The 21,404-nt window shown below is 45.4% G+C and overlaps 1 protein-coding gene across 1 annotated transcript in view; it reads left to right on the top strand.

Annotated features, from left to right (window-relative positions):
• The first annotated feature begins 226 nt into the window (after window positions 1-226).
• Window positions 227-21,404, top strand: part of TCEA3 (transcription elongation factor A3) — a 69,964-nt gene continuing 48,786 nt past the window's right edge. The window contains exons 1-5 of the mRNA XM_042780272.1: window positions 227-295; window positions 5,945-6,007; window positions 6,659-6,764; window positions 7,535-7,679; window positions 14,994-15,056. Of these exons, the coding sequence (XP_042636206.1) occupies window positions 227-295; window positions 5,945-6,007; window positions 6,659-6,764; window positions 7,535-7,679; window positions 14,994-15,056 (446 nt within the window). The remainder of the gene's footprint in view (window positions 296-5,944; window positions 6,008-6,658; window positions 6,765-7,534; window positions 7,680-14,993; window positions 15,057-21,404) is intronic.

Below are 21,404 nucleotides of genomic sequence, written 5' to 3'. Positions count from 1 at the left end.
AAGTCTATATTTAGAGCACGCCACCCCTCCCCTCCCCCTTGTTCCAAGGAGGCCCGGCCGGGGGTGTGCGGGTGGGGGGAGAGCCCCGCCCCCACCAGGCGAGTGTGTCGCGTCGTGTGTGTTTGGGACCAGCGCAGGTTGCGCGTCCTCCAATTTTGCGCCTTTGGCCCCCGAGTCCAGACAACTGCCCCTGCGCCCCTCGCCCCGCAGGGCGTCGCAGGCCACCATGGGCCAGGAAGAGGAGCTGCTGAAGATCGCCAAAAAGCTGGAGAAGATGGTGGCCAGGAAGCACACGGTGAGGTTGCTGAGTTTGGGCTACAGCCCCCGCCCCTGGGAGGCGCGGCGCGGGCGAGCCCGCGAGTCCCGGGGGCGCGTGCTGGCGGGGCGCCCGGGAGGCGCGTGTGGGACTCGGGACCCGAAGGAGGCGCGGCTTGCACAGGGCTCAGTGTCTCTTGGGGACTGCTGGGCTTTTCGCGGTGGGCGTGTGTGTGGCCCAGGGCTCCAGGGGTGTCGTGTGTGGGCCTGGAAGGAGAGGCTTTGCAAGTCTTGTAGACATGTAGGGTTCAAGAGGCCTCTGGGTAGCTTGGACAGAGCCCGGGAAAGTGAGCAACGAGACTTGGACTGGAAAAAGACTTTCAGAGTCTTGGGACGCACGGCGTGTGCAAAGTTTAGGGAACGGGGCAGGGAGGGGAGGGGAGGGGAGGGGAGGCGGGTGCAGAGGGCTCAGAATTCTGGAGGACTTGAGAAGGGGCAAAGGAACTGGAGCTTGTAAGAATTGCTGGGCAGCGTTTTCCCCGTACCTCAAAAGTGGATCTGGAGAAGAGGAGCGAAGGACTGAGTGGGGCGCCGGGAGTGGGTCTGGTTGCAACTTTCCCTTTGCTTGGCCGCAGGGGAGGGGCTGAGCGTCGGGGGCGAACAGGTGCGGGGCGGCTGCCACGCGCTGATGGCCCTCAGGGGGGCGGGGACGGCTGAGCTGAAGGCCTGGGCCGCGAGGCGGGGGCCAGAAGAGGACGGGTGGAGGAGGGGGGGTGGGCTGCTTTAGGGTTTCTGGACCCCAGTCCGTTGCCAGGCGTGCAGGCCTGGCTTGAAGTTAATGTTTGATTTCCCCGTGATCTTTGTCTCTGGTTGGTGGCAGCCTGGTCTCCTGGCCAGAGCAAACTTATCCTTGTGCTGAACAGGATCTGGGCTCATGCAGAGGAAAAAAGAGAAGGGAAGGGAGCCTGGGGCATCACGGGGGGAGGGGCAGCCTCACTCTGTCTTGGGGCCCTTCTCCCACCACCCAAAGCCATGTGCAGGAGCAGGGCTTGCACCTCCAGCACATTCTGCCACCCTAGGAGTCTAGGGAAGAGGTGAGCCCCAAGGGAAGTTATAGAGCCTTGAAAAGGAAAGAGGTGCTGCAGAGGCATATCTAGGTATGGCAGGTATGGCAAGTGCCCTGGGCACCACTGAGCAATTTCTATTAACCATCACAGTTTCCATAGCCAATTGTGAGAAGTAAGTCACCCCATTCCTCCAAAATTAGTGAAACAGAGCCTTAAGTCAACTGGGTCACTTCTCCAGGTACCAGCAGTGGAGCCCAGCCCAACTCTTTTGAGCTGAATTCCATGTCAAGTAGGCAGGTTACTCCGGCCCTTTCCCTTGTTCACCCCAGGCTTGGTCCAGAAAAGAGCCTCTGGGCCTCTGGGTGAAGTGCAAGGGGTGAAGTGAGGTAGGGAGGGGTGGGGACGCTTGGGAGACTGGGGTAAGGCTGCTTGGGGGGAGTGGTGAAGTGGAGCTCTGGCTGAAAAGGAGGAGACCTCTCTCCTTTACTCGTCTCATGGTCCTAGGTGAGCTACTCTCTTTTCCTCTCTGGGCCTCAGTTTCTTCTTTGAAGTGGGAAGAGGAAATGGTATCCCTTGGGGATGTGTCTCTGTGGAAGTGCCCAGAGCTGTCTCCAGGGAAATGCAAATCTTGCCACCGGGCTCCTGTAGCACTGAGCCAGTCTGTAGCCACGTCTGTGCCTGGGCTATTGGCAGCATCTGGGTGGGCACAGAGCTCTAGGCATCTGGCCGAGAAAGGTGGGGCCTGCTCTGGGAGTGAAAGTGGGCCCACCCATTGGTGGTTAGGGAGAGGAGGACACACTTCCTGTAATGAGACGGATCCTCCACGTTGCAGCTCAGGCCCGGGGTTTGCTGCCAATTGCTGAAGTCCCAGGGACTTAGGGTTTTTGTTGCATTCTGTGAGTGTACACTGGCTGAAACTGCTCCAAACGTGTTGCTGTATGCCAACAGTCACAGCTACATATGCACATAGTTACATGTCAACAGACACAGCTGCACACATGCAGCCACACACCACAATAGCTAAACAAGAAAGTATAAACATACCTGCATCCAACCTGTGGTTGCTGGCACTGACATGACAGACACACTTAACCTTGCAGATACCATTATATTTACAAAAAGATACACAAAGACAACTATACACATACCCAATATATAGCTATGCCCAGACATACGTAACTAACAGACTTAGCAAACAGCCACACCTACACATACAGGCATCACCCCAAAAGACAAATAGACTCAATCGTGCCTCAAACTGCAAACACACGGCTCCACACATGGACCACAGACATCCCCGGGTGCACATCCCATATGGACTGCAGGGACGCACACCCAGCAACCCTTGCATAAGGCTTTGTGAACCCAGCTACAACCGGTTGTTGTTGTTGTTAGGTGCCATCAAGTCGGCTTCCATTCACAGCTACCATATGTACAACAGAATGAAACCCTGCCTGGCCCTGCGCCAGCCTCACAATCCTTGCTATACTTGAGTCATTGTTGCAGCCACTGTGTCAATTCATCTTGTTGAGGGTCTTCCCCTTTTATTCTTCTCCACCATGACCCAGTTATACAGCTGTGACCCACAGAGGCGCACACCCACTGGGGAGCTAGAGCTTATGACAGCTGATTGTTGAAATCTTCAGGGATTTTACAGGTCAGTTGTTAAACACAGCCATTATTTTTTCAGGATTTAAAGTATATGCTTGCTTACAATTAAATAAATGATATTAAGAACAAAGATAAAAAATACTATAAAATCATCACGTCCTAACTTGCTACATTTTACTATTATCTCTGGTCTAGAGGTTATTTACTTCTGTTGTATCTCTAAGGTAGAAATACTATATAATGGGGTGCTATTGCACATCTCTTCCCAGTATTTCCTTCAGTACAGTGACATCGTGTTAGGAGCCTGAAACTGGCTGTGGGAGGAGTATTTACACTGCCGAAACTGGCAAATATTACCAATTAGATGTTTGTTTGTTTCTTAGAGAAATGTTTGCTAACGTGGACCTGCACACCATGGCACTTACCCACACTGAGATTCCACAATTGTACACATGCACACAGAGCTATATCCACACCTACACAGTTTGCATAGTGGGTAGAGCCCAAAAGACCTGAATTTGAATGCCAGCTCAGCTCTTTACAAGCTATATAACCTTAGACAAATTATTTAATCTTTCTGTCTTTTTGGATTCCTGGTCTGTGAAAATGGATAATACTTCTGTAAAATTAGGGATAGTAATAGTACACACCTCATAGGGCTGTTGTGAGATTAAATGAGATAATGCATGTAAAAGATTTAGAACAATGCTGTGCACATAGTAGGCTCATAATGTTACATACTGTTCTGGTTACCTAGTACTGCTCTGACAAGAATATACCACAAATGGGATGGCTGAACAAACAGGAGTTCATTCTCTTACAGTTTGGCGGCATTAAGTCCACGTTCAAAGTCCTAGGCTCTAGGGGCTGGGTGAAAGCCCCTCAACCTTAGGCTTCAGCTCTGCCTCCTGCTCCCAGTCCACTGGAGCTAGGGGCTTTTCTTCACTCAGACAACTACTGGCTCCTGAGACTGACAAGCCCAAGGTTGACAAGCAAAAAAGCACAGTCCTGATGTTACCAAACCACAAGACAGGCCATTAATCCAAGTCTATTGAAAGTCCCAAGGTTGGCAGAGCATGGCAGGCTGCTGAACAATGACATGGCTACATGCAGGGTTCGAGCATGCCATAAGCTAGAGACCATTCCCAAAGCTGTTTCTTATATACAGGAAGCAGACCACATCCCTAAAGCAGCTACTCAGCTGCTTGTGGTAGGTCCTACCATGGAGTTGATTGCTAGTCTGTCTCATCATGGGGAATAACTACCACCAGCTGCCTAGCCACTCAACCAGGCCCAACCAAATTGACACACCAACTTAACTACCACACATGCAGAGGTGTATGTTCATAGATTTACATGTACACATATATCCACAAGATACACCACTGAAAAAACTCCTGTGAAGCTAGGTTCTAGAGGAGGCTGGGGACTGATGGAGGGCAGCTCTTGGATCATGGTCCAGGAGCTTGAAAGGGTGGGGGTTGGCAGCTGGAACTGGGCGGATGGGGGACAGGGAAGGGCATACAGGACACAGTCAGCTGGGGCTCCCCAGGGAACCAATCAGGACAAAAGTCTCAGGTGGCTACTAGGAAGGGGCTGGGAGGATAGAGGCTGAAATGGATCAGAGGTTTTTGGGACCTGGTAGTAGGTTTGTGCTTCTGAGCCTCCTTTTGTCCCCTCCCGCTCTTCTCTCCCACTTTCTACTGCCGACTTCATTCATTCATTCACTCACTCATTCATTCACTCAGGGAGACCTGGACTCTATGCTGAGCCCTAAAGTCTGAGAGACAAAGCAGTTGTCTTTATCCAAGAGAAATGAAAGTATATGTCTGTGCAAAGACTTGTACATGTATGTTCATAACAGCTCTATTTGTAATAGCCCCAAACTAATAACTACCTCAAAGTCTCATTAACAGGCAAATGGATAAACAAATTGTGGTGTATCCCTACAATGGAAAATTATTCTGCAATAAAAAGGAAATATTGATTTACCCAGCAGCATGGATGAATCTCGAAAAAATTATATGACAATACTGAGTGGGAGAATCCAGACCAAAAAAGTCCATACAGTACCCTTTAAAATACAAGCTCATCTATAATGACAGAAAGGAGCTCTGGTGGTATAGTGCCTAAGGCACTGGACTGCTAACCAGAAGCCTGGTGGTTCAAACCCACCAGCCACTCCTCGGAAGGAAGGCTGGGCAATCTACTTCCGTAGAGGTACCGCCTCAGAAACCCAAGGAGGGGTCGCTATGAGTCGGGACCGACTCAACAGCAGTGAGTTTGGTTTTCTTTATAGTGACAGAGAGCAGATTAACGGTTGCCTGGGCCCAGGATTGGGGGTAAAAGGAAGGATAAATTACAACAGGGCATGAGGCAACTATTGTGAATGATGGATAAGTCCGTGTCTTGATTGTGGTGAGGGTTTCACAGGTGGATATGTACGTCAGAATGAAACTGCTGTATGTACAATTTATTGTATGTGTGTTATGTGCCAATTATACCTTGTTTGTGTATTGTACCTTGATAAAGGTATTGGGAGAAAAGAAAAAAGAAAAAGAGCCCACAGTTCTCACCCTGCAGAAGCTCACAGTTGGGAAGGAGGGGAAGTAGGATACAGAGACACAAGCACCAATAATAAGCCATGACATGATTAACTTGGGAGGGAAAGATGGGGCCCGGGAGAGCGTGCCTGCTAAAAGGAACAGCAGAAACAAGACTGAGGTCAGAATGAGCAGTTAGGCTGCGCTTTGGCTCAGAGGGGATTGAACCCAGATGAGTGGTGGGAAGTGAGGTTAGAGAGCTGGTCTGGTCCAGAATTTCCCTTCTTTTTTCTCCATTCCTCCCCTTGCCTGTCCTTCCACCCCTTGTCTGTCTGTATCCTATAACTAGAATGGTTTCCTCCCATCCTCTCACCTCCCTTTCTCCCACCAAGACCACACAGTGGTCAGAGGCCTGGAACCCAGTGCACAGCCCATGGGCCTCAGTTCTCACCTTGTGGCCTCCCACAGGAAGGGGCCCTTGACCTTCTGAAGAAGCTGAACAGCTGTCAGATGTCCATCCAGCTACTACAGGTGGAGTGGGGGTGGATAGCCATGGGGCAGTGCCCTGCTGGGGAGAGACCCTGGTGGGGGGAAACCGTGGGGGGGGGGCAGCTGTATGAGAAATTTCTCAAGGGTGGGTCTGGGGGAAGGGAAGTCTTTGATGCACACCTCTGAGGGAGACACTAAGGCATCTAGTGGGGGCCAGGGTGCTTTCCAAGCACAGCAGATCCTCTGGGTCTGGTTTGCTTTCCTTGAACACCCCATTTCTCAGGGCCTGAGGCCTGTGGGAGCTAAGAGACCAATGATTCAAGGAGAGGGAAAAAAACCCACCCCAATTTTTAGGTCTTCCCTGTGTTGACCAAGTAGCTCCCAAACTTTACCAGAAACCTTCTGGCCCTTAAATATCAATACACACCCCAGCTGTGGTAGCCAGAGCTTTGTCTAAGTTGGAATTTGGGCTCAAAGACGCTAGGGGGCAGGAAAGGAAGGGGTCCTGATCATCAGCCAAAGCCTCTCTTCTCAGCTTTCCACCAAAGCCCTGGGTTATCTATCCTCAGTGTAGGGCATAGGATCAGGGTTATTGCCTTAGCCATGAGCCAGAGCTGGGGCCCTGGGGGTGGTTGACCCAGGGCATCCTGTGTGTCCATCCCCGGAACAGCCCCTGCACCTCTCGCTTTGCAGACAACCAGGATTGGAGTCGCCGTGAACGGAGTCCGCAAGCACTGCTCAGACAAGGAGGTGGTGTCCTTAGCCAAAGTCCTCATCAAAAACTGGAAGCGGCTGCTAGGTGAGAGGGGCCAGGACAACCGGGGTCCATGTTTGTCTTCCTCCGTATCCCCAGCACCTGGAACAGTGATTGGCTCATAGCAGCCAGCACTCAGTGTTTGTTTGTTGAATGACTTAATAAGTACAGGGGAACTCTGGACCAGCTCAGGGAGTTAGCTAGTGGGGAGTGCCAGTGTGTCTGTGTATACAAATGCAGGCATTTGTGGATGTGTGAGTTTTTGTGTATTTGTGCATGTGTATGTATTTATGTGCTTGTGTTTGTATATATATAGTACATGTATGCTTGTGTTTGTATATATAGTACATGTATATATGTGTATATACAGAGAGTCCCTAGGTGGCTCAAACAATTAAATGCTCGGCTGCTAACCAAAAGGTTCCAAGTTCAAGTTCACCCAGAGGTGGCAAACTACTTCTGAAAACTCAGCCACTGAAAATCCTGTGGAGCATAGTTCTACTCTGACATACACGGGGTTGCCATGAGCCAGGTATATTCAGCAAACAGGTTTTTATGTGTATACACATTTGTATGAATATATGCACAGGTGTGTATGTAAATGTAGTAATAGCCCCGTATGTGACTATGTAGTTGTACACATATATGCATGTTGAATATGTGTATGTGTAAATGTATGTGTGTGTGTGTGTGTGTGTATTGGGGGGCTATGCAGCTGTCCCAGTCCCTGCCCTTTGCTCCTTCCTCCCCAGTCAACACTGGGTTCAGCTGAGGTGGGGCTGCGTTGAGGGACAACACTACCCTTTCGTTTTCAGACTCCCCTGGACTCCCCAAACGAGAAAAAGGAGAGGAAAGAGAAAAAGCAAAGAAAAATGAAAAAGGACTTGATTGTTCAGATTGGAAGCCAGAGACAGGCCTTTCTCCACCAAGGAAAAAGCAAGGGGAAGAGCCCAAAGACAGGTATTTTTTCTGAGGTGGGGAGAAGGGAGCTGACTCTTGTCACATCCTCTGCCAGCAGCTCTGTTTCTATGGTTGCATTTAATCCTCACAACCCCATCAGGTGGTTATTGTTACTGTCTCCCTCTGGGGGTCTTTTGCTCAACCAAACAGTTAGACCCACAAAACCCAAATGTGCCAAACTTGGCACTAGCTTTGCCTAGAAGGATGCAGGGACAGAACTAAAGAATGCCAGCAGGGTAGCCTCACAAGTGGTCATAGAAGACCGCATATAGTCTCTGCACACACACCCCCAGGTGACAGCCCAGGTGTGAGGAAATGAGGCCACAACGAGTGGGAACCCCCTGACTTAGAAGCCCCCTGTCCCACAGACAAAGCCTCCAGGATCCTGGCAAGGGCTGTGCCCAGCTACAAGATTCACTAACTTCAGGGCAGCTAAAAGGTTCAATTTTCCACTAATTATTTCTAGTTCATTCACAGCCCTTCCTGTCTAGACAGAATTTACCAGTCAGTGGTCATTTTCACTATAAGCAGTGTTGCCTGGTGACACAGTTGACATTCCACCTTTATCAGGTTTCCAGGGTCAGTGAGACTAGGAACTTATTTGTCCATAAATGAGGAAAGTATTTTCTTAACTCTTTACTCAACGTTCCCATTTAATGATAAGCTGAAGGTTAGGGGAGCAGAGAATTTCCTAAGATCGCACAGCTATTGTGTGATGGAATGGGATTCAAATCTCTGTCAGATTCCAGACCTCTGCCAAGAGGAGTAGAGCTGTCTGTCTCAACTCTGTGCCTGTTCCCCCTTGCTCACTTCAGTCAAGGTGCTCCCCAAACTTGCGTGATTTTCAGATAGGCCCTAAATGCCCTATCTATCACAGCAGATAAAAACCTTCATGGATATATGGGTAAGTCCTATCCTTTATGTAAGGAGCTCTGGTGGTGTAGTGCCTGAGGCATTTGACTGCTAACCAGAGGTTGGCAGTTCAAACCCACCAGCCACTCCGTTCAAGGAAGACTGGGCAATCTACTTCTGTAAAGATTTATCACCTCGGAAACCCAGTGGGGGTTGCTATGAGTCAAAATCGACTTGATGGCAGTGGGTTTGGTTTTTGGTTTGGTTTATTCTTTATGTAGAAGACAGGCCTGAGATCTACTTCGGAAAACCAGCCACTGAAAACCCCATGGAGCACTGTTCTACTCTGACACACGCAGGATCACCATGAGTCGGAATCTACTCACTCACAAGTGGTTTGGTTTGGTTTTTCATTCCCTAAGTGACTAGACGGGTCACTTAACTTCTTGGGGGTCCATTTCTGGAACTTTGATCTTCCACCTTTTTTATTTGTTTTTAAACAAATCCTATGTCAACAAAGAATAGGGAGGCAATGGGGGTTCATTGGTAGAATTCTCAGCTTCCATGAGGGAGGTGCAAGTGCAATTCCCGGCCACTGCATCTCATGCGCAGCCATCACCTGTCTGACAATGGAGGTGTGCGTGTTGCTATGATGCTAAACAGGTTTCAGTGGAGCTTCCAGATTAAGAAAGACTAGGAAGAAGGGCCTGGTGAGCTACTTCTGAAAATCAACCAATGAAATGATTACAACAGTTGATCTGCAACCAATCATAGGGATAGCGCAGGCATGAATTGGGGCCAACTTGACAGCCAGCTAGCAACAACATAGAAACAAATGTTTGAGAGATGGTAATCAACCATGAGGGAAATAGACCTCTAGCACCCCACTCTCATTTTTAGTTGTCAAAATAACTGTGGGGGCAAGGATGCTAAATATTCTGCAGTACACAGAGTAGTCTCACACACTGAAGAAATATTTACTGTGTCCAAAATGCCATTAGTACCCCCACTGAGAAGCATCTCAGCATAGAAGAATATTTAATGGCCTGGGGAAATGTTCACTAAATAGTAAGAGAAGCTGGGTACAGTATAATCTATATAGTATGATCCTGTCTTTATAAAAATTAAATAAATTGATGTATCATCTACCTATATATGTATATATATAAAAGAAAAGACTAAAAGAATATACACCACAACATTAAGAATGATTATTTCTGGAGGAGAAGATTGAGAGAAGTTTTCATTGTTGTTGTTGTTGTTGTAATTCTTCCTTTTGCTAATGTCTGTCTTTCTAAAAATTTTCCAATGCATATGTACTAATTTTGAAATAAGAAAAAAATGCAACTTTTTAAAAAAGGTATCTGTGGGAGTGGAATTAAAAGGATTTTTACATTCTGTATAATACAATATAAGAATCTGTATTGATGGGGCTTTGTTTCACATTGATTCTGTATTACTTAAAATCAGAATAAATAATATAGCATTTTGAAAAAATAAACAACAGTGATATAAACCCATTGTAGAAATAATGGAAGATATAGGAAAAAAAATCACCCACATTCCCACCACCTAAAGACAAATCACTCTTAGTATTTTTGTATGGTTTTCCTTTCTTTTCTCTCTTTAACTTATTTTCTACAATTATTACTAATTTTATCATCTGCTTTTTAAAATGAAACATTGTAAATGCCAGGCACTTATAATACTTGCCAAATGGTTCTGTAACTTTTTTTTTTTTTTTAAAGTTTTATTACTTTCATTTTGCAGTTGTATCCCACTTGGAGAAAACCTAGTTGGCATTTAACTTTTGAAGTGTGTGCGTTTTGTTGTGTCAAAGGGATTAGAAGTTCAGCTAGCAGGGCTTAGACCTGTTTGAGGTATCTAGCACAGAGTGAACGTCTACTTGATATTGCTCGACCACTGTGGACCACAATTCATGTTCTGGGTGGTGTGGCCAAGTTTGAAGCACCCAGTTCAGTTCTGAGCACCTTGGACCAGAATAGGAAGGCGTCTTGGGAGATATAAGTGAAAGACCAGAGGCTGAACTACTGGGAGAGGAGACCAAATGGGATATGGGACTATTCTGTAGAACAGAAAGTATAGACCTCCAGGTAAAGATGACAGCCTGAACACATGTGTTTGTTTCCCTTTGCTCCATCCCCAAAGCCCACTAAATGATCAGTCTAGAGATTTCTTTAAAAATCCTACAAGAGTAAGTGTGGGAGAGGAGACAGCAGGAAAGATATCTGGAAGGCAGAATGCTAAGTTCTGGACTGAACTTGATTATTTATTCACCTCCTTAGTCTCTGAGACTCAGTATTGTGGTCTGAAAAATGGACATTATTCTTTCTCCTTGAAAATTTAAATATTTTATTTATAGTATATTATTAATTATAGTTATTGTTTTAATTTAACTATTTTGTATTATATTTATTTAATTATACTTAATTGCATGCTCATTATGGAAAATTTTAAAAATACAAATAGGAAAAATAAGAAGTCACCTATTATCTAGAGATAAACACTCCTGATTTTATACACATATACGTTCTTCTAGACTTGTTTCCATACATTGCTACTGATGAAATATGTTTTTTAAAAATATAAGTATATTCTCTTTACTATTTTATAAACTTTTTCACAAACATGTATTTATTTCAACATTAATAAATCGTGATTAGTGTAAAAAAAATTAAATCAAACACAAGAAAACAAATACCTACTCTTAGAACTCTCTATCTTTTAAGAACATAAACATGTACATTTATATTTTGTAAATAAAATTGGAAGCATGCTGGACCTACTGTTTTTAACCAGCATTTTAGATTTTACAACATCTTGGAACATTTCCCTGGGATATTGAATTGAAGTGTAACTGAGCACAGCAAGGTAGTCTTTCCCCAGCCTGCTGGGAGAAGTGTGTTTGGCAGGGGTCCTACTCCAGCTCAATTGGTGAGCTTTCTTTTTCATTTTCTTACTGATAACTTATTCTCATGATTTATTATATAAACCCCTCCCCCCACCATCCACTCCTTGGAAGGAAGATGGTGCAATCTACTTCCGTAGTGATACTGCCTTGGAATCCCAAGGAGGGGTCGCTTTGAGTCGGCTCTGACTCGACAGCACATAACAACAACAACAACAACATAACTACATTAAGGTGCTCTGGTGGTACACTGTCTGAGGCATTCAACTGCTAGCCAAAAGGTCGGCAGTTCAAACACCAGCCACTTTGTGGGAGAAAAATGAGACAATCTGCTTCTGTAAAGATTACAACCATGCAAACCCTATGGAACAGTTCTGCTCTGTCCTATAAGGTGGCTAGGAGTCAGAATCAACTTGATGGCAGCGGATTTATAGCTACATTAATGAAACTTAAAATGAGAGTAAGAAACAGTTGTTCCACACATAAAACAGCTTTTATTGTTTCCTCCTTCCTCCCAGACCTGGTCTATTTTGCAAACGTAATTTCTTCATTTCTGTAGGCAGTGTATGAACTACTTTGTCTGCCATTAATTTACCTTCATAATGTATTGAGCATTTTTTTTTTTTCATGTTCCTGAACAGCTTTCATAACGGTCATTTGCTATTGCTACAAAATATTTCTGGCTTGTTCTGAAATGAAAGGCATTGAAGAAGGTCCAGAAAGTGATGGGTTTCTGGGGCAGGGGTTTGTGTCTTCCCTCCTCATTCGCGCTGCAGGAATTCTGGCTGCTCTGGATGGTACCTGTCCATTCCCAAGGGGCACTTCCTCCAGAAGCACCCTGCAGAGGAACGAACTCCCAGGGCCAGTGTGGGAGTGGAGAGGCATGCGGATAAGGGTCTGCCTTTACCCTCTCTCTACTCTTTACCCTCGGCTGCCTGCTTCCTGGGTTCAAGCTCGGCTGCAGGGTTGGAGCTGAGAGGGAAGCAGTCTATAAAACAAGCAGGGCTAGCCCTGAGACCACCTCACCTGCAGTCTCCCAGACCCCCGGGAGGATGAGTTGGGAGTGAGAAATCCGGGGAAGGGCATGCACAGCCTGGAAAGCGAGATCATCTTGGGTCATCAGTTGCCTGGGAGGACTTACGTATGTTGGGAGCTGTTCTAGACACATGGATGATCTAACGTCGTCTTCACAGCCAGCCCCAAGACATAGGTCCTCTCCTCCTCATCTGACATCTGAGGGAACTGATGCTTAGAGAGGATGATCTGCCCGAGGGAGGGCTGGGATGACAACTCAGATCATTGCCTCCTTTTTTAAAGATAAATATTATATCTGTTATAAATTAAATATGCATGTAGAAAAAAGCCTGGAAGGAAAAACACCAAACTTCCCACTTTTGTGCTTTTTACATTTCTGTACTGTTTGAGTTCGCAGATATGTACAGAACTCTCTTCTGTTCTATGCACTTGGGATAAATTAATGAATACATTAGATTGGGTCTTCCAGAAGCAGACTCTGAGACATGCTTATTTAAGAGGTGATTTCAGGAAACACAGATAGAGGAGTGGGGAAGTGATATGGGGAAGGGAAGGAAGTCAGTACAGGGTGTAGTTATTGTCTGATGACCCCTGCTACCCCAGCAGAAATCCACCAAGGGTAGAGACCTTGGCGAGTTTTGTTTACTGTGCAGACACTGTCTGTGGCCAGCCTGCATCCCCCTTGGGCTCAGGTTACTGGCTTGGGCAAACCACTTGCCCTCAAGTCAGCTCTAACTCATGGCATCCCTATGTGTATCAGAGTAGAACTGTGCTTCATAGGATTTTCAATGGCTGGGACCCTTTGGAAGTAGATCACCAGGCGTTTCTTCCAAGCCACCTCTGAGTGAATTCAAACTGCTATCCTTTTGGTTAGTAGCTGAGTGCTAAACCGTTTGTGCCACCCAAGAACTTGCTGCCTTAGGCAACCAGGGTTTAAGTCTCATTGGAGAACTCTAGATGACAGTAGAGAACACATCTCAAGTTGACCCACTTGAAGGCCAAGGAAGTTGGGGTGTTTATCCACCAGATCCCAGATATCATTAGTTGAGGGCCATCTGGGGGCTGTTAACATGCTAGCACTTCCAGCTTACCCTGCCTGCTGCCACTGACCTGGAGAAATGACTCAAGCAGAGATCCAAGGAGTGAGCGGGAGAAAGCCCTCGGGTCCAGGTATACTGGGAGAGTGAGCACCCAAGAGGATACAGGCTGGCACACACAGTGTCTGCACAGTGAACAAAACTTGCCAAGATCTCTACCCTTGGTGGATTTCCACTGGGGATGTCTGGGGTAGTCAGACAAGACATCATAAGTAAATTATATACTATGTTAGAAGATGATACGTGCTGTGGAATAAAAAGAAGAGCAGGGTGTTGGGGAGTGGGAGTTGGAATGTATAAACAGACTAATTTTACAAAATCAATGAAAGGAAAGTTTACATTATATATCTTAAAATTATATATATATATATAATGGCTGTCAAGTTGATTCAGACCCTATAGGACAGAGTAGAACTGCCCCACAAGGTTTCCAAGGCTGTAAATCTTTACAGAAGCAGACTGCCTCATCTTTCTCCCGCTGAGTGGCTGGTGGGTTTAAACCACCAACCTTTTGGTTAGCAGCCGGGCTCTTTAACCATCGCTCCACCAGAACTCCTTCCAAAAAAGATTATAGCTACAAAGGAAAATGGAAATTTTCTTTTTTTTTTTTTTACTTGTATTACTTCTATACCTATCACCATAACATAACAATGGTTAACATTTTTTTTTCCCCTCAAGGTCTCCCCTCAACCCCAGATGCTCGTTTTCTTGTGAGGTTTTAGGCATAGTATACATATCATTTTATTCCCTGGTTTTCACTTGCCATTTTAACTCAGCTCTTCTATCTGTATCCAATGCCCACATGCTTCCTCTCCACCTGCCCCCTCAAGGTGCCTGCCAGAAAGTCTGAAGCTGGTCTCTCTCAGTTTCTTTACCTCCGGGTGACAGTAGGCAATCCCACTAATCCCAATCTCCGTGGACTCCAGCTAGCCAAGGCCTCCCCAGCAGCAAGAAGGAGAGAGGTCTGCTGAGAGTTAAAAAACAACCAAACTCACCGCTGTTGAGTCAAATCCGACTCATAGCAACCCCTCCTTGGGTTTCCGAGGTGGCATCTCTATGGAAGTAGATTGCCCCGTCTTCCTTCTGAAGAGTGGCTGGTGGGTTTGAACCACCAGCCTTCTGGTTAGCAGTCAAATGTCTTAGGCACTATGCCACCTAACTACATAACATGTAATATGCCTAAAATCCATTAAGTGCATGGCAGGTATTGGTTCCCTTCCCTTGTGTTGTTTCATTTTGATGGAGGGTAGGTGAGGGAAACCAGCCTAGCACCATCTGGGGGTCTTTCTACCAGGCAGCTGCCGTCCCTCATCCTCAGCCCAGCAGGCCATGTCCCCCAGCCTCTCTCAGGAGTCAGTACTCATGTCACCATGACAATATCATTTCTAATCTATATTTCAGGAGAGACTCCACGGACTCCAAGTCTTCTGCCACCTCCTCTCCAAAGAGGCCATCGATGGAAAGGTAAAAGATATCTTTATCCCAAAGGTTCTTTTCAGCATGTGTCCCCCTCTCTGCTTTAATGGAGGAAGCCTGAGACAGGAGAAAGGAGGAAACCTCATACACGATGTTGCCTCCAAATTCTAGGACCCACATAGTGGGCTTCTGAATCAGAGATGTGGCTCCTTCACTTGGATGGCTGACCAGTCACTGTGGCCCCATCACTGTCAAGAACTCTCTCAAGGTCAAGCTGATCATGATCATGAGAGCCTGTGCCTGGGGTGAGGAGAGTTAAGGCAGTTGACATATTGGTTTGAGCTCAACTGGTTACCAGGTGTCAAAGTAGTGTAATTCATCAAATTATGCATTCATCAAATATGTGTTGAGGATGTACTATGTGCCAGGGACTGTTCTAGGTGCTGGAGATACAGCAGTGAGCAAAACAGACAAAAATCCCTACACTCATGGGGCCTACATTCTAGTGGTGGTGGGGAGGGGATTGGAGGCAGATAATACATGTAATGAAACAAAAACCACTGCCATAAGTTGATACTGACTCATAACAACCTTACAGGACAGAGTAGAACTAAACCATAGGGTTTCCAAGGCTGTAAATCTTCACCGACTCAGACTGCCACATCATTCTCCTGTGGAGTGGCTACTGGGTTAGAACTGATGACCTTTAGGTTAGCAGCTGAGTGCTTAACGATTGTACCACCAAACCAAAACCTGTTGTCTTCGAGCTCCTTAATACATATAATAGGTAAGTAAGTTATACAGTGATTTAGAAGGTGGCCACTTGCTAAGGAAAACAATAGAGCAGAATGAGGAGGATTGGGAGAGGGCATCACAGTTCATTGGGAGCATCAGGAAAGGCTTCACTGAGGAGGTGATCTTGACCAAAAAACTTGAAAGAGGTGAAGGAGTTAGCCTTCAAGGAGGGCCATGAGGTAGGATGGTGCCTGGCAAAGTCACTGGCTAGGTGGCCAGTGTGGCTGGAGTAGTGTAAGTGAGCAGGGAGAGTAGTAGGAGATGAGGACAGAGAGATAGTGGAGGCCACACTGAGTACAACCTTTTACACTGTCGCTCTGAGTTTAACAGGGAGCCACTGGAGGGCGTTGAGCAGAGGAATTATATGAATCCATTTCTTAAGGTCCCTCTGGCTGCTTTGCTCAACGTGGATGGTAGGGGGAAGGGGTACAGTAGGGAGACCAGCCAGGAGGCTCTTTCGAGAGTTCAAGCAAGATACCATGGTGGCTCAGATCAGGATGGTAGCAGTGGACATTGGCAGAAGTGGTGGATTCAGCGTATATGTTGAAGGTAGAGCTGACAGGATTTCCTGACAGCTTGGATGTGGGGTATGAGAGAAAAAGCAGAGTTAAGGATGACTCTAGGATTTTTTGCTTGAATGTCTATAAGGATGGAGTTGCCATTCATTGGTTTGGGGAAAACTGTACCTGAATCAGATTTGGGCAGAAGATAGAGTTCAGGTTTGGCTGCGTTGGGTTTGAGGTGTATACTAGTCACTGAAGTGGAGAAGTCACATACAATTGGATTGTATGAGGCTCGAATGCAGGAAGAAAATCTTGCCTGGAAATACAAGTTTCATAGTCGTTAGGGTGTAACTGGATGAGATCACTAGAAAAGATTGTGGATCAAGGAGAGAGTGTGAATTGTTGTCCAGGAGGGAGGTCAGAGAACAGTGCAGAGAAGCAAGGCCAGGGGAGAGCAGGGCAGGCCAAGAAAGAGCTTAGTGATGGATTGAGGTGAATGGTTCAGGAGATAAGTGCCATATTGGATGCTAGGATGGCCTGGTAAGATGGTAAGGATATTGGCTTCTGCAGAGTGTATGTGTGGGAACTTCATGGTTATTTGGGGCCAGAGATACTAAATGTCCTGGAATAGGAAGGACATACCTGCATAATGAAGGATTGTCCTATCCCAAAATGCCAGTAGTGCCAGTTGTATTTATTTATTCAACATAAGTATTTATACTTCTAGACTCCTCTCCTGACTTTTCCTTCACAGACTTGAAGCTTCCTGGCCCCCTCTCATAAAGCATTCTTTTTCTGAAGTTCTGTCAAGCAGAACATGTTTGTCCTTCTATCAGTTTGCCATTTCTAGCTGGTTCAATATTAGGAATGGACAACCAAAAGGAATAGAAAAGTCTTCTTAATTCACATTATCCACTACCCAGACCATTTCCTGCACTTTCTCTCCGTGTTTTTTTCTCTTCAGTTAATTCACTCATTTATTCGTTCATTCATTTGGTAAGCCCATTTGTTGAGCACTTTTTTGCAAACTCAGCATCCTCCAGGGGTCAAGGCAATGTGCACACACTGGCTGGCTAATGGAGACCAAGACAAACTAGAGAGTTTATGCACCGTCCAAAGGCATACCCACTCCCCAGCCCCCACTGATTGTTGCTTTACAGAAATGCAGGTCTTGTGTGCTATGCCTTCCAGTTTTTCAAGAAAAGCTGGACACCAGCTTTTCATATGAAACTCCCAATTTCAAATATGAGCAACCCATTCGTATTTTTCTAAAACACGGCAACCCACCCAAAATATATTGGTAGCCCTCTAGCTTGTGACCTTTGTGACCAGGCCTTGTGCCTGGTGCAAAGACTCATGGTCTCTGCCTTCATGGAGGCATCTCACTAGTGGAGAGACAGGCATCAAGGTGATTAGAGCAGGGTAGATAGTGCAAATGGTTTGCACTCATCTGCTAAACTAAAGGTTGGCGGTTCAAACCCATGCAGTGGCACCATGGAAGAAAGACCTGGTGATCTGCTTCCATAAAGAGTACAGTAAAAAAAAAAATCGCATGCAGCAGTTTCTACACTGTAACACAAAGGTGGGGTGGCCATGAGTTGGAATTGGCTTGACAGCAATGGTTTTAGTTTGGTTTTGGGGTGGATATAATGACACAATGGGTATAGAGGAAGAGTGTCTCAATCTGGCTTGAGAAAGTCAAGGGAGACTTAATGGAAGAGATAGTATTTGAACTGAGAATTGAAAGATGAATGGGAGTTTGTATGGTAGACAAGCTAGGAGAAGATATCCCAGGTAGACAAGCTAGGAGAAGATATCCCAGGTAGAGGGAATGGCATATGCAAAGGTATGGGGTAGTATGAGTGACCGTGGTGTTCTGAGAACTGTAGCTGGAGTATCAGGGAACAGACCACGAAGTCCGTGACACAGAAGAAAGTTGCACTTTATCAGCCACTTTAGGACAGAACTGTACATAACTGCTTAGCTACTCCGCCTCTTCCACTACACTCCCGCCAAGCAAGTTACAGGTAGTCCTTAGATTACAAATGAGTTCCATTCCTAAATTCATAGCAACCCCTCCTTGGGTTTCCGAGGCGGTATCACTATGGAAGTAGATCACCCAACCTTCCTTCCGAGGAGTGGCTGGTGGGTTTGAACCGCCAGCCTTCTGGTGAGCAGTCAAATGCCTTAGGCACTATGCCACCAGAGCTCTCTTTTATGTATGTATATATAAAATATTTCAAACAGAAACAAAGACTAGTACAATGAATCCTTATGTGCCCATAACCTAGCTTCAAAAACTAATGGCTAATGGTCTTTCTTTCTTTCTTTTTTAAACCCCTTCACTCATATCAAACCTGTCTCTTTATTATTTATTTTCCCTCCTTTCCACTCCCCTCCCATCCCTGGTAACCGACGAAGAAAATTTCCTTCTCTGTGTAAACCTTTCCTTGACTTTTTACAGTAATGGACTCATATATTTATCTTTCTGTAATTGACTTATTTCACTCAGCATAATGTCCTCCAAGTTCATCCACAGTATGAGGTGATTTGCAGATTCTATGTTATTCTTTAGGGTTGCACAGTACTCCATTGCATGTATGCACCATAGTTTGGTTATCCATTCATTTGTTGATGGGCACTTAGGTTGTTTCCATCTCTTTGCTATTGTAAATAGTGCTGCAATGAACATGGGTGTGCATATATTTATTCATGTCCTGGGTCTCACTTCCTTAAGATATATTCCTAGGGGTGGGATTGCTGGATCAAATGGTATTTCTATCTCCAACTTTTCAAGGAAGCACCATACCATTTTCCACAGTGGTTGTACCATTTTATAATCCCGCCAGCACTATATGAGATTTCCAATCTCTCCACACCCTCTCCAGTATTTGTTGTTTTCTGTCCTGTTGAACTTTGCTATTATTGCTGGAGTGAGATGGTATCTCATTGTTGTTTTGATTTGTGTCTCTCTAATGGGTCCAACTCGTTGGTATATAACAACAACAACAACAACAATGGCTAAGTATGGTGATTTAGTGGATAAGGGGCTTGACTGCTAACTGGAAGATCAGTGGTTCAAACCCACCAGCTGTTCTGTGGCAGGAAGACAGGGCAATCTACTTCCATAAAGATATACAGCCTTAGGGGATATAAAGTCAGTAGGGGTTGCTGTGAGTCAGAAACAACTCGATAGCAGTGAGTTTGGTTTTTAATGGCTAATGATTGTGAGCATTTCTTCACGTATTTGTTGACTGCCTGAATATGTTCTTTGGTGAAGTGTCTGTTCATATCTTTTCCCCATTTTTGAATTAGATTGTTTATCATTTTGATGTTGAGGTGTTGGAAGTTTTCTATAAATTTTAAAGGTAAATCCCTTGTCAGATACGTCATTTCAAATATTTTTTCCCAATCTGTAGGTTCTCTTTTTACTCGTTTGGAGAAGTATTTTGATGCACATAAAAATTTTTAGAAGATCCCAGTCACCTAGTTTCTCTTCTGCTATTTGTGCATTTCAGGCTATGGTTGATAGTCTATTTATGCCATGAATTAGGGCCCCTAAGTTTGCTATGAGTCAGAGCCAACTTGATGGCACCTAACAACAACAAGTTAGCCCCTATTTTATCTCTGATGAACTTTATAGATTTGGGTTTTACATTTAAGTCTTTAATCCATCTTGAGTTTGTTTTTGTGTATGGTGTGAGGTATAGATCTTGTTTCATTTTTTTGCAAATGGATATCCAATTTTGCCAGCACCATTTGTTGAAGAGACTATCTATTCCCTGTTGAATGGTGTGATAGTTGCGGTTGTGTGTCAACGTGGCTAGATCATGATTCTGAGTGGTTTAAGCTGCTGTGAGGTGGTTGTTCCCATGAAGAGATCTGATGTATATGCTTTGAGCAGCCAATCAGATGGAAGGGAGTTTCCTCAGGGGTGTGGCCTGCCGCCAACATATAAATGGACATCCTAGGAAAATTTGGGAACCTTCTGTGGATCTGGATCCTGTTGTGCCACCTAAACTGTCCTGTGAGCATGCTGATCTTGGATTTCTCATCCACCAAAGTCAGCAGCTTGTTATACTGCCTGCCAATCTTGAGCTTGTTAGCCCCTGCAGCTGCGTGAGTCAGGAAAAGTCTCCAGCTCAATGTTTGATCTAGGAACTTGCACTTGCCAGCTCTGCAAGTGTGTGAAACATTTTCCTAAGATAAATTTCTCTCTCGATATATATATATATATATATATATATATATAAGCTTTACTGGTTTTGCTTCTCTAGAGAACTCAGCCTAAGACAAGTGGGTTTTGGCCCTATGTCAGAGATCAGCTGTCCATAGATGGATGGATCTATTTCTGGACTCTCAATTCTTTTCCACTGGTCTATGTGTCTGTTGTTGTATCAATTCCAGGCTGTTTTGACTACTGTGGCTGTTTAGTAGGTTTTGAGATCTGGAAGTGTGAGACCTCCTACTTTGTTTTTCTTCTTCAGTAATGCTTTACTTATCTGTGATTGATTTTTCCATGTCCTTAAAGAATCTTGAAGCTGGACTATATGAAGAAGAGCATGCCATCAGGATTGCCATTTTTATATGCAGATGACACAACTTTGCTTGCTGAAAGTGAAGATGACTTGAAGCACTTACTGATGAAGATTAAAGACCACTGTGCAGTATGGATTACACCTCAACATAAAGAAAACAGAAATCCTCACAAATGGACCAATAAGCAGCATTACGATAAATGGAGAAAAGATTGAAGTTGTCAAAGATTTCATATTACTTCGTTCCACAATCAACACCAATGGAAGCAGCAGTCAAGAAATCAGACAACGTATTGCACTGGGCAGATCTGCTACGAAAGACCTCTTTCAAGTACTGAAGAGCAAAGATATTTCTTTGGAGACTAAAGTGCGCCTAGAGCTCTGGTAGCATAGTGGCTAAGACACTTGCCTGCTAACCAGACGGCTGGTGGTTCAAACCCACCAGCCACTCCTCGGAAGGAAGTTTGGGCAATCCTACTTCCGTAGTGATAACTGCCTTGGAAACCCAAGGAGGGGTCGCTATGAGTCGGGGCCGACTCGACGGCACATAACAACAACAA

The sequence above is a fragment of the Orycteropus afer genome, unplaced genomic scaffold (genome assembly GCF_000298275.1).
Source record: "Orycteropus afer afer isolate SDZICR_OR568_19922 unplaced genomic scaffold, OryAfe1.0 scaffold00031, whole genome shotgun sequence".
NCBI classification, from domain to species: Eukaryota; Metazoa; Chordata; class Mammalia; order Tubulidentata; family Orycteropodidae; genus Orycteropus; species Orycteropus afer.
The sequence above is the reverse complement of the archived record's forward strand: the minus strand, read 5'-3'. Positions and strand labels throughout refer to the sequence as shown.